Below are 13,428 nucleotides of genomic sequence, written 5' to 3' on the forward strand. Positions count from 1 at the left end.
GCTGTACTCACTTGAGGAAAGAAGAGAACGGGGAGATATGATTGAAACGTATAAGTACATCATGGGACGCGTTGAGTCAGAAGATGATATCTTCTGGCTCATGGGACCCTCGACCACCAGAGGGCATCCGCTGAAGATCAGGGGAGGGAAGTTTCATGGCGACTCCAGGAAGTACTTCTTCACCGAAAGAGTAGTGGATCATTGGAACAGACTCCCACTCCAGGTGATAAAGGCTAGCAGCGTAACGGATTTTAAGAGAAAATGGGATACTCACGTGGGATTTTAAGGGAGTAAATTCAGGGGGGGATACTTGGAATGGGCAGACTTGGTGGGCTATAGCCCTTTTCTGCTGCTTTTTTCTATGTTTCTAAAATCTGCTTTACTACTTGGGATTTTGACAGGTACTTGAGACCTGGGTTAGCCACTGTTGGAAACAAGATACTGGGCTCGTTAGACCTTCGGTCTGTGCCAGTACAGTAATTCTTATTTGAGCCAAGTCTAGGACAATCGAGCCATTGTGACATCACTGCTGAGGTTGGCTCTTAGGCATTGGTGGAATGAGGCATTATGACGTCACAATCTCAGCTCTGGAACTTGGTACTTGGGACCTGGGTTGGCCACTGTTGGAAACAGGATACTGGTCTTGATGGACCTTCGGTCTGTCCCAGCACAGCAGCTCTTATGTTCTTATGTGAGCCAAGTCTAGGACAATCGAGCCATTGTGACATCACTGCTGAGGTTGGCTCTTAGGCATTGGTGGAATGAGGCATTATGACATCACAATCTCAGCTCTGGAACTTGGTACTTGGGACCTGGGTTGGCCACTGTTGGAAACAGGATACTGGTCTTGATGGACCTTTGGTCTGTCCCAGCACAGCAGCTCTTATGTTCTTATGTGAGCCAAGTCTAGGACAATCGAGCCATTGTGACATCACTGCTGAGGTTGGCTCTTAGGCATTGGTGGAATGAGGCATTATGACATCACAATCTCAGCTCTGGAATGTTGCTACTCTTTGGGTTTCTGCCTGGTACTTGGGACCTGGGTTGGCCTCTGTTGGAAACAGGATACTGGTCTTGATGGACCTTCGGTCTGTCCCAGTATGGCAGCTCTTTGGTTCTTATTAATCCAGGGCAATGACTCCTGCTCCGTTTACCATGCATCTTTCATCACTGTCCTGTGGCCCATTCAGAGAGCTGGTCAAGGCTTCTGATACAGGCTGGGGGAGCAGTGGAAGCAGGTGGTGAAAAAGAGCTGGAAAGGGCGGGGGGGGGAGAGATAGAGAGAGAGAGGTGAGGAAAGGACAGATGGAAAAATGGGAAAAGTAAAACTAATCAAACCAACAGCACTGAGGAAAGCAGAGAAGCAGGAGCAGAATGACATAGGAAAAAAGAGTAAAAAATCCATCTATTCTGCCTCAGTCTAATTATCTGACTAGCTGAGCATGGAAACATGAAAAAGATAAAACGATGTGTATGAAGTTACTCCCCGTTTGACCCCTGTGTCTTCCCCCCCCCCCCGGGGTGGGGGTGGGGAGTCTCCGTGGTCGCTGAGACATGCAAGGTTGCTTCTAACATCACTTCCAAATCAAAGAGAGAACACAAAGCCTTTGTCAGTCAATTGACTTTAATGAGCTTTTCGAGGGAGGGAAGGAGGCAAAGTTTCATTATTGATAACGTTATTAAGACCTGGTAGTTGCGATTTGAACCTTTCCTGCAGGGGGACCAACAGATCACCTGCCCGTAAAAAAGGCCCCTTTAATTAAATACTATCAAAAGCTACCATTTGTCAGTTAATAAATTAAATCTCTTTCCCTGAAAGGCCAAATAACTGAGGCTCTGGGGGAGGGGGAGAGTTTATCCCCCCAAGAATTCTGTGGAACAATTATATCAGCTGCTTAACCCCCCCCCCCCCCCCAAAGCAAAACCTTCCCCCAAAGTATAGAAAAATCTCCAAGGTGGGTTTCGGATATCCATTTCTTAAAATCCATACAAAAAATAATTCACTGTAAATATATAATATATATTTGTACATATTTTGAATATATTTACATACAACCAGCACTAATATACTGAACTGTGTTCTGCGATTCCGCTGGAATATATTTTCTCCAAATTTTACAAAATAAACAAGGCAGGTCTGACCATCGTCAACCTGGAGTCCAGCTGGTGCTCAGCCCTGAGAAAGAACTTGCGCGGCAGGGCCGGGGCCGGTGAAACGAGTTCCACCCATTCTCTGCTTGGAAGCTGGGAACGTCCCAGTTAGTCTTCACCCCAAAGCTTGGCTCCTGTTCCTCTCACAGTATGTACAGAGTCTGGAGGACTCCCCCCACTCACTCCTCGGTAGCCACGTGTCCGCCGTCTCCATTCATGTCTTCACACTGCCATTTATGTCCTGGTACTTCGGAAGACAGGGCTCGTAGGGCGTGGAGTCCGGAGAGAAGACAGAATCGTCCCCAGATGAGCAGGAGCTGTGCGTATCGGGGTAGCTCGGAGAATACTGTTCCATAGGCACGCTTAGATCCAGGTATTCCTAGGAAGAGAACAAGCATTTCAGTTACTGGCAAGACGATGGCACAGCCCAGGAGGAGCAACTCCATTCCAGGCAGAACCAGAATCAGTTGTGCGAGACTGGGGGGGGGGGGTGGCAGTGGCGCTCCTCCACCGCCACCCACGCGTCCTCGTACGTTTTTAGCTTCTCCGGTGTGAGCAGCGTGCCCATGTCGGTGTCGGCTCACGTCCTGGAAGTGACATCAGAGAGAGCACCGATGTGGGCAGCAACCTTGCACCGGGGAAGGAAAAAAGGTCCAGGGGAGAGGCGGAGAGGTGCCGTGCCCTTAGCAAGACGGTCTTGTCCGCCCTTTACTATACCACTGAGTCACAAGCAGCATGTACCAGAACTGTTGCCAGGATACCACAAGAAAGTGCTTCGATCTGAGCTGGGATGTCCCACAATGCACTGCTTCTGCCCCAATCGAACCACGAAACTATGTTCAACCGCAGTTCAGCTAGGGCGGGCAAAGAGGGCCAAGGAAAGGGCAGACAGAGTTAGAAAGGAGGAGCTGCTCGAACAGAGATGCCGCATCCAAGGAACACATTCACGTCTGCTGGAAAGCAGCAAAGCGGTGGCCGTAAGTGCATACAAACTTACCTGTCTGCTTTTCTAGCCTCGGATGACCTGGAGGACGTGAAAGGCAGCTGCAAGGAGGTACAGCTAATGTGACCTCAGGAAATGGTTTTCATGGAAAGGGTAAGAGACGCACAAAACGCTCTCCGAACAAGCCAGATAAACATGGACAGAGGATGGGCGTGAAAGGAGCTTTTGAAACGGCATTCGCGGCCACTTTACTGGACAGACGATGCACCCCGTGGGTATTTTTATGCCATTTATTCACCCCCCCCCCCCCGCTCTGTACTATTCCATGGAGGTGTCCTGCTGCAGTGTTTCCCTTTCGAAAGGATACAGAGGGTCTATGGCCTAGTAAGGGAGGGTCCATGAGGGAGGGTCCAGCACCCCTTCTCCTCTCTGCCCCCCCTGCCGTGTGCGTACACCCCTTCCCCTGTACCATTTTAACTTTGGTGCAAACAACCCCCAATTTGCTGCCCACGTCGGCTTCGGCGCTCTCTCTGACGTCACTTCTGGAATCTGCGCCTAGGAAGCGCCGTCAGCGAGAACGCCAAAACCGACATGAGCAGTAAGTTGGTCGCTGCTTGCACCGAAATTAAAAAGATACAGGGGGGAAGGGGCACCCGCGAGCGCTGCGCACCCTCGCCACACCACGGCCAAGCGTCTCCTCCAGCAGCAGGATTTTACCTTTTTCCCTCACATAGGAAGGTGACACGATGAATGGAACGGAAACAGAGAGAAAGGCGCAGTGACGCTTGCTCGGCATTTCTCCTCCCTGATAAGAGCCAAAAGGTAAGGAGTCAAAGGGAAAAGGGGCCCAACCCCAGCCCCCCTAAATACGCCCTATCCCAAGTTTCTGCTCACCTCGTTGGTCGACAGCATGAGAATTCGGTCAAGGTCCTCCACCAGCTGTTTGAAGGTTGGCCGTTGGGAGGGGACGGCATGCCAGCAGTCTCTCATGGTCATGTATCTGCAAAACGGTGGCACGGTCAGATCAGCTCTCCTCTCCTAGCCCCTCACAGATAGGATTACGTATCCTCATTCACACGTCCTGAATCCCCCCCCCCCCCCGACAAACACTCACAGTTCGTTGGTGCAGTTGGGAGGCTTGTCCATCCTGTGTCCCTCTTTCAGCAGCTTGAAAAGCTCCTCAACAGGGATACCGGGGTACGGGGAGCCCCCTAAGGTGAAGATCTCCCACATTAAGATGCCAAAGGACCAGCTGCGGGTTAAGCACAGGGGGGAGTTGTGTTACAGACTGGCATGAGGGTAACAGATCAGCTCTGCTGCTAGGATAAGACACTTCCCCTTGCCCCAAAAATACAGAAAAATGATGTGACCGCCAGACTCGGTCTTAGCACAATGCCGATGAGCACAGTAGCTTTCTGGCTTTCCTTTACCTCCACACAACTAAGGATCCCCTATGCTAATCCCAGGCTTTGGTTTTTGTTTCTACTCCCTTTCATATGGAGATAATCTTTCCAAATGCGACTCCTGAATCTTCCCCTCGAGACTTCATGGAGCAGCTCATAGCCCAGAACTGCCTTTCTAACCTGCAATGTTTAAGTTTCTAAGCCATTTCTGTTTGTAAATGGGTTATTCGAAAAATTGGAAGGGGATAGATTCAAAACAAATGCTAGGAAGTTTTTCTTTACTCAGCGGGTGGTGGATACCTGGAATGCGCTTCCAGAGGACGTAATAGGGCAGAGTACGGTACTGGGGTTTAAGAAAGGATTGGACAATTTCCTGTTGGAAAAGGGGATAGAGGGGTATAGATAGAGGATTACTGCACAGGTCCTGGACCTGTTGGGCCGCCGCGTGAGCGGACTGCTGGGCACGATGGACCTCGGGTCTGACCCGGCAGAGGCATTGCTTATGTTCTTATGTTCTCCACCCTTCGTAAACCTAGGTCTGTAGGTTCTACAGGCTTTTGGCGGGATTTTAGGATATTCAAATTTGCATACGCTGGGGAAGGAAGTAACGTCACCAATGTGAATGGCCGCCTAAGCGTTTAGCTCTACGTGGGCATAAGAAAAGCTCGTTTTCACCCCGATATTCATATCCCCCCCCATAGTTCTCTGCGTAGACAGGATTTGCTAACAATCCAGTGAAATTGCTCATTTTTAAATATGTGACAAATGACAGGGAGAACTTCAGCACTGAGACACTACGTGTGTGCGATGACAAAGGCTAGTTCATGAACTCTAATTAGAAAACGAAGGATGGAAAGTAAAGAACTAAGGTGATTCGGTGTAGGATGGGCATCAGTGTGAACAGGAGGATGTTACTGGCCAGGACAATACCAGGTGGACTTTACAGTCTATGACCCAGAAATATCAAAGAAGAGACAAGTTCATCTAATCGTGTATTTTTTAATGGGTATAACTAATGGGCAGACTGGATGGACCGTTCAGGTCTTTATCTGCCGTCATTTACTATGTTACCTGGCAGAAACCCAAAGAGTAGCAACATTCCAGAGCTGAGACTGTGATGTCATAATGCCTCATTCCACCAATGCCTGAGAGCCAACCTCAGCAGTGATGTCACAATGGCTTGATTAGATGGAACCCAGGACAATCCCAGGTGGACTTTACAGTCTATGACCCAGAAATATCAAAGAAGAGACAAGTTAATCGAATCATGTATTTTTTAAATGAGTATAACTTCTGGGCAGACAAGATGGACCGAGTCCAGAGGTAGCAACGGACAGGACGATCACAGCTCCTTCATTAAGGCTGAAATCAAATCTTGGCTCTCTGAACTTAAAAGGAGGTCCAGAGTGCAATTGCCGAGATCCAAGTGACGGTGGAAAATTTGCAGAGAGACCCGAATGAGCTGTGGCAGAGGCAGAAGGAACAGAGAGTGAAGGCCGGAGGACATAAAAAGCAGACGAACAGGGTAAAATCCAGCTCAAGCTAGAGGACAGATAAATCTGGTTTAGGAGGTGCAACCTTTGGATTAGAGAAATTGAGGAGGAAGTGCAAGGGCTTAGCCAAGAGGGATGGGAAATGAAGATAGAATGGACTCAGCACAGTCTGGGTCCATGGGTGGATAATCACTTTCACAATTATGCACTTAAGGGGGAGATCCTGAATAAGGAATTGGAAAGACTGCAAAAGAGAGATCTGACCTTTGAGAAGTGATCCATTCTTCGCAAGGATTATAGAGATACAAGTGGGCTCTTGCGTACAGTGCAGGGGAGGACATGGCGAGTGAGAACAGTGGAGGGAGCTGGAGGCTTCTAAATTTGCCTGTAGTGGCCCAGGGAAGTGGCAACATGATTCAGATGGGAAAGGCCATTATGAAGAGAAAAGCAGTGCAGTTCAAGAATAGAGGACCTGTCTCTTAGATGGGTGGCATTAAAGATTCTTGCTTAGATCATGGTTAGGGTTACCATATGGCTCCAGAAAAAGGAGGCTGGATTGAGACATCCATTGCTTTCATGTTCTGATCCCTCCTCCTTTTTCTGGAGCCATATGGTTGGACATGGCCTCGGTGGTGGTGGGGCCTCTGGAGAAGTTGATGCGGAGGTAGGGGTAAGAGGTAAGGGGTAGGAGGGCCCAAATATCTCTTTTAAGCAGCAGCTGAGGTTTCAAGAAGCTAAAAGGGGGTTAATGAAGTCAGTTCTGGGGAAAGTGGGTTGAGGCTCCCATTTTGCACTTGGAGAGCTCCCAGATGAAGGGAGCCTGAGCCCCTGGCGGTGGTGGAAGCGCTGGAGCAAAAGGTTACTTGATTTGCAGATGATGTTCTGCCAAGATCACCACATCAGCATTGTTTCAAGATGTTATCCTATTTATTTATAGCCTAAGTGGTTTACTTTCAGGACCTCAAGCATTTTTCCCTCTTACAGTCTATCTAATGGACCTAGGGCAATGGGGGGATTAAGTGACTTGGAGCAGCGTGGGATTTGAACCCACAACCCCAGGGTTCAAACCACTGCAGCATCCAGGAGAACTGAAATACCTAGGGGTCCACTTTAGCAGCTCTGTGAGTTCTTCATCCACAGCTTACTTTCCGCCTTTATTTAAGCAGCTGAAGCAGCATCAGGGACATTGGGGGGGGGAGGGAGGAAGGGGGCAAGAGGAGATGATACGGCCGGGGCATATAGCCTCAATAAAGATGAATGCTTTACACGGACCTTTGTATCTCTTCCAGGCTCTGCTGATTAAGATCCCCAAGGATGAACTGGCTCTAAAGCAACAGAAGGTACTCAAAATAGAAGGCCTGGACTTGGCAGGGGAGTGACGCTGGGTTCTGGGGGTTCCAGGTCTTAGAAGCTGTTTTGAGGTCGTCCAATGTGGGAAGGGAGAAACCTGTAGGTTACAATCCGTCACCGGTAGCCAACGTCTTGTCCCCTCTGTTCCCAGGATCTCCTCCCTCTCACACACCCCTGCATTTTTTTCAGGATCTCCTCTTCTTCCCACCCTGTCCATCCTAAACAAAATTATAGTGTGACCCCCTTAGACCCGCCCCCCCCCCAGTCCTGTCCCCGCCCTAGCCACAACCCCTGCTGCCTGCTCTGGTCGGGCAGGAGGGCATCCACGCGTGCTACGCATGATGTCATCGCGTTGCCCTCCTGTCCAATGGCGATTTTGAGGGAGGCTTTTCAAAACCAGGACAAAATGCCGGGTTTTGAAAAGCCACCTGGACCCCCGGACATATCCTCAAAATCCGTACGTCTGGACAGGCCCTGGATTTTAGTAGTCCTGTATGAAACCCGTCCCAATCCTGTGATCCCCTGCTTGGCAAGAGTAGAAATATCACGATCCCTTCCCTGAAGCTTTCATTTTTATTTTGGGTCTCAATAATTACTTTTACTTTTGTTTGTCTGGTCACCTGTTTTTTAATTAATTATTTTTAACACAGTAAAGTTGTAAACCGCTTTGGAAAGTAAAAGCGTTATATCAAGACATAAGAAACTTGAAAGGTGAAGGGGTTCAAGCACATTCACCCGTTTCTCTTCCTAGCGGCACCAAAGCCTCGAAAAAGCTTCAAGGACGGCGACCTTTTGCTACCAAGCTCTGCCCCCTGGTGCCAGTAAGACCAGCCCCGAGAAAGCTCTACTCACACATCACTCTGCTGGGTGTAAACTCGGTCAAACAAAGCCTCGGGGGCCATCCACTTCACAGGCAGCCGGCCCTACAGACAAAAGCAGACGGCACAAGAGCAGGTTAGCATCTGTGGGGACCTGGTAAAGCCAACCAGCGAGAGCTCCTGAAACCTACAAGACTCGCAGCTACTCCGGAGCAGTCACTGCGGGGACCCCCCAAAAACGATTGAATCCCCGTGCAATGCCCACCTAGGCCTTCCCTCACAGAGGAGAAATTAATGCATTGAAAGTTTCTGCTGCTACGTCTGAATCTGCTCCCTGGAAGCTTCAAAAGCTTTCCTCAGAAAACACACAAGACACCAGTTCATAAAATAAAACACACACAGAGGCAGCCGCAGTGTAGACTCTGAACGCCCTCACTGCCACTTGGGCAGCAGTGATTCAGGCTTTTTTTCCATCCTCCTTACACTGCAGGTGGCTTTTTCTTTAGGGGACAAGTTTACTCTTCGTTCGTTCAGTTTTGAGGGAGGCTCAACAGGAGCTGGGATCCCGGATAAATCACTAACATTCAGCCTCGTTTCCGAGGGGGATTTTCACTTACATTAGTTGTTTTCTTGTAATAATCAATATTGTTGATGTCCCTGGCTAACCCAAAATCCGCTATCTTCATCACGTTGTTTTCTGTGACCAAGACGTTCCTCGCTGCCAAGTCACGATGGATACACTGTGGGGGGGAAAGGTGCAAAGTCAGTCAGTTATGCACGCGCAAGCCAGATGCAGTTCTTAATCCAAGCAGGAGACTTCTGCGGAGCCCTGAATAGCGTGAGAGAGGGGGCACTGCGGTCAAACTGAACAGGAGACTTGGAAAACTCACTTGTCTTAAGGGGGGTATTAGTTATTGTAAAACACTTCTGTGATGCTCTTTATGGATACAACATAGGGCACTTTTGGAAAATGTAAATAAATCGACACGAGGCAGAAGAGAAGGCAATCTTATTGGAAGAAGTTCGGACAGGTGCTGGAGACCTGGGGAGAGGGACAGAGGTAATGCCGCCACCTACATTTTTTTCAACTTAGAAATAAGATTATTTAACGTGTTTATTGATTTATCATGATTATGACAATCCTTGTATATTTTATTTATGCTCAACACTTTAAGCAAATATTTTGAAGGAGTGAATAAAGATGAGCCGGTTGATATTATATATTTGGATTTTCAAAAGGCATTTGACAAAGTACCTCATGAAAGACTTCTGAGGAAATTAAAAAGTCATGGCATAGGAGGTCCTATTATGGATTAAGAACTGATTGAAAGACAGAAAAAAGAGAGTAGGTTTAAATGGTCAATATTCGCAATAGAGAAGGGTAAACCGTGGGGGTCCCCAGGGGTCTCTGCTGGGACCACTGTATCAGTGATCTAGAGATGGGAATAACTAGTGAGATCATTAAATTTGCTAATGACACAAATGTGTTCAAAGTTGTTAAATTGCAAGAGGACCTTGGGAGACTGGAAGACTGGGCGTCAAAATGGCAGATGATGTTTAATGTGAGCAAGTGCAAAGTGATGCACGTGGGAAAGAGGAACCCGACCTATAGCTACGTGATGCTGGGTTCTACGTTATAAGTCGCTGGCCAGGAAAAGGATCTAGGTGTCATTGTTGAGGATACGTTGAAACCCTCAGCTCAATGTGTGGCAGTGGCTAAGAACGCAAATAGACTGTTAGGAATGATCAGGAAAGCTTATAATGCCCATGTATTGCCACACCTCGAATACTGTGTGCAGTTCTGGTCGCCATATCTCAAAAAAGATACAGCGGAATTAGAAAAGGTACAGAAAAAGGCGAAAGCGGCTAGGGCTCTTCCGCTTAGAGAAGAGATGGCTGATAGAGGTCTATATAATTATGGAATGAAACAGGTACTGTAAATGTGAATCACTTGCTTACTCTTTCCTAAAGTCCAATGAGGAATTCCTTAAGGGGAACTAACCAAATTAGTACACACAGTGATAGAATTCATCACCATTCCCGTCCCCATGGAGAACCACGGGAAACCATCCCGTGTCATTCTTTAGAGTCTATCTCATAAATTACAAAGACTGGGGGACACTCGATGAAGTCACAGGGAAATACTTTTAAAACCAATAGGAGGATGCCAGAGGATGTGGTGAGAGCGGATAGCCTTGGATCGGTAGCAGGGAATATTGCTACTCCTTGGGTTATGGCCAGGTACTAGTGACCTGGATTGGCCACCGTGACAACAGGCTTGATGGACCATTGATCTGACCCAGTAAGGCTATTCTTATGTTCTCAGTCCTTCTACACTGGCATTCTTCAATGCAAAGCTTGAGGGTCAGTGGCTGGGCCCATTTTGATTCTTCCCTCTCTCCTTAAATAATGGCATGGGGATTACTTTCAGGGATGGAAAGAGTGATGAATTCTGTCACCTTGTCATTCTCTAGGGTGAGATAAATGCTAAGACACCCATAGAAATATAATAGGTGTCTTAGCATTTAGTGAATGCTAAATCAATTAGTGCCCATTGATAAATTCCCCCTTAAGTAGTAAATTTAAAACAACTTGGAGAAAATATTTCTTCTGCCAATGTGTAATTAAGCTCTGCAATTTGTTGCTCCAAATGTGGTAAAAAGTGGTTAGCTTAGCAGGGTTTAAAAAGGTTTGACAAGTTCCTAAAAGAAAAGTCCAATGCTTATGTACTTATATAAAACTAATACAATACATAAACCAAAATGATCAGGAAATGCACACTAGAGACTAGCATTGGGAACTGCTGTAAGTGCATGTTCCAATGTCAGCAGAAGACTTGAGACAACGGGAAGTTAAGAGGCCATAAGCTCAGGAGTAATCTAAGCAAATACTTTTTGTTACAGAAAGGGTGGTAGATGCATGGAACAGTCTCCCAGAAGAGATGGTGGAGACAGAGACTATGTCTGAATTCAAGAGGGCCTGGGATAGGCACGTGGGATCTCTTGGAGAGAGAAAGAGATAATGGTTACTGCGGATGGGCAGACTGGATGGGCCCTTTGGCCTTTATCTGCCATCAGGTTTCTATGACCTCACAATACAGGTGTAAAGAGCCTTAGCCTATAGGAAGAGGAGATGCAAATGTTAAGAGCCTTAGCCAATAGGGAGAGGAGGAGATAGTGGATGCTCTGGATGGGCCATTTGGCCTTTATCTGCCATCAGGTTTCTATGACCTCATAATGCAGGTGTAAAGAGCCTTAGCCTATAGGAAGAGGAGATGCAAATGTTAAGAGCCTTACCCAATAGGGAGAGGAGGAGATAGTGGATGTTGTGAATGGGCCATTTGGCCTTTATCTGCCATCATGTTTCTATAACCATAAAGCTCTATGACCTCACAATGCAGGTGTAAAGAGCCTTAGCCTATAGGAAGAGGAGATGCAAATGTAAAGAGCCTTAGCCAATAGGGAGAGGAGGAGATAGTGGATGCTCTGGATGGGCCATTTGGCCTTTATCTGCCATCAGGTTTCTATGACCTCATAATGCAGGTGTAAAGAGCCTTAGCCTATAGGAAGAGGAGATGCAAATGTTAAGAGCCTTAGCCAATAGGGAGAGGAGGAGATAGTGGATGTTGTGAATGGGCCATTTGGCCTTTATCTGCCATCATGTTTCTATAACCATAAAGCTCTATGACCTCACAATGCAGGTGTAAAGAGCCTTAGCCTATAGGAAGAGGAGATGCAAATGTTAAGAGCCTTAGCCAATAGGGAGAGGAGGAGAGAGTAGATGCTCTGGATGGGCCATTTGGCCTTTATCTGCCATCAGGTTTCTATGACCTCATAATGCAGGTGTAAAGAGCCTTAGCCTATAGGAAGAGGAGATGCAAATGTTAAGAGCCTTAGCCAATAGGGAGAGGAGGAGATAGTGGATGTTGTGAATGGGCCATTTGGCCTTTATCTGCCATCATGTTTCTATAACCATAAAGCTCTATGACCTCACAATGCAGGTGTAAAGAGGCTTAGCCTATAGGAAGAGGAGATGCAAATGTTAAGAGCCTTAGCCAATAGGGAGAGGAGGAGATAGTGGATGTTGTGAATGGGCCATTTGGCCTTTATCTGCCATCATGTTTCTATAACCATAAAGCTCTATGACCTCACAATGCAGGTGTAAAGAGCCTTAGCCTATAGGAAGAGGAGATGCAAATGTTAAGAGCCTTAGCCAATAGGGAGAGGAGGAGAGAGTAGATGCTCTGGATGGGCCATTTGGCCTTTATCTGCCATCAGGTTTCTATGACCTCATAATGCAGGTGTAAAGAGCCTTAGCCTATAGGAAGAGGAGATGCAAATGTTAAGAGCCTTAGCCAATAGGAAGAGGAGGAGATAGTGGATGTTGCGAATGGGCCATTTGGTCTTTATCTGCCATCAGGTTTCTATAACCATAAAGCTCTATGACCTCACAATGCAGGTGTAAAGAGCCTTAGCCTATAGGAAGAGGAGATGCAAATGATAAGATCCTTAGCCAATAGGGAGAGGAGGAGATAGTGGATGTTGTGAATGGGCCATTTGGTCTTTATCTGCCATCATGTTTCTATAACCATAAAGCTCTATGACCTCACAATGCAGGTGTAAAGAGCCTTAGCCTATAGGAAGAGGAGATGCAAATGTTAAGAGCCTTAGCCAATAGGGAGAGGAGGAGAGAGTAGATGCTCTGGATGGGCCATTTGGCCTTTATCTGCCATCAGGTTTCTATGACCTCATAATGCAGGTGTAAAGAGCCTTAGCCTATAGGAAGAGGAGATGCAAATGTTAAGAGCCTTACCCAATAGGGAGAGGAGGAGATAGTGGATGTTGTGAATGGGCCATTTGGCCTTTATCTGCCATCATGTTTCTATAACCATAAAGCTCTATGACCTCACAATGCAGGTGTAAAGAGGCTTAGCCTATAGGAAGAGGAGATGCAAATGTTAAGAGCCTTAGCCAATAGGGAGAGGAGGAGATAGTGGATGTTGTGAATGGGCCATTTGGCCTTTATCTGCCATCATGTTTCTATAACCATAAAGCTCTATGACCTCACAATGCAGGTGTAAAGAGCCTTAGCCTATAGGAAGAGGAGATGCAAATGTTAAGAGCCTTAGCCAATAGGGAGAGGAGGAGAGAGTAGATGCTCTGGATGGGCCATTTGGCCTTTATCTGCCATCAGGTTTCTATGACCTCATAATGCAGGTGTAAAGAGCCTTAGCCTATAGGAAGAGGAGATGCAAATGTTAAGAGCCTTAC

At 47.2% G+C, this 13,428-nt stretch overlaps 1 protein-coding gene across 10 annotated transcripts in view; it reads right to left on the bottom strand.

The window, feature by feature from the left end:
• Positions 1 to 1,605: 1,605 nt before the first annotated feature.
• Positions 1,606 to 13,428, bottom strand: part of FGFR2 (fibroblast growth factor receptor 2) — a 205,246-nt gene continuing 193,423 nt past the window's right edge. For all 10 annotated transcript variants that reach the window (XM_033941235.1, XM_033941234.1, XM_033941232.1 and 7 more), the window contains 5 exons: positions 8,776 to 8,898; positions 8,193 to 8,263; positions 4,209 to 4,346; positions 3,989 to 4,094; positions 1,606 to 2,530 (listed from right to left, as the gene is read on the bottom strand). In XM_033941235.1, coding sequence (XP_033797126.1) covers positions 2,366 to 2,530; positions 3,989 to 4,094; positions 4,209 to 4,346; positions 8,193 to 8,263; positions 8,776 to 8,898 — 603 coding nt within the window. In that variant the 3' untranslated portion in view covers positions 1,606 to 2,365. The remainder of the gene's footprint in view (positions 2,531 to 3,988; positions 4,095 to 4,208; positions 4,347 to 8,192; positions 8,264 to 8,775; positions 8,899 to 13,428) is intronic.

This window comes from Geotrypetes seraphini, chromosome 4 (genome assembly GCF_902459505.1).
Source record: "Geotrypetes seraphini chromosome 4, aGeoSer1.1, whole genome shotgun sequence".
Classification (NCBI taxonomy): domain Eukaryota; kingdom Metazoa; phylum Chordata; class Amphibia; order Gymnophiona; family Dermophiidae; genus Geotrypetes; species Geotrypetes seraphini.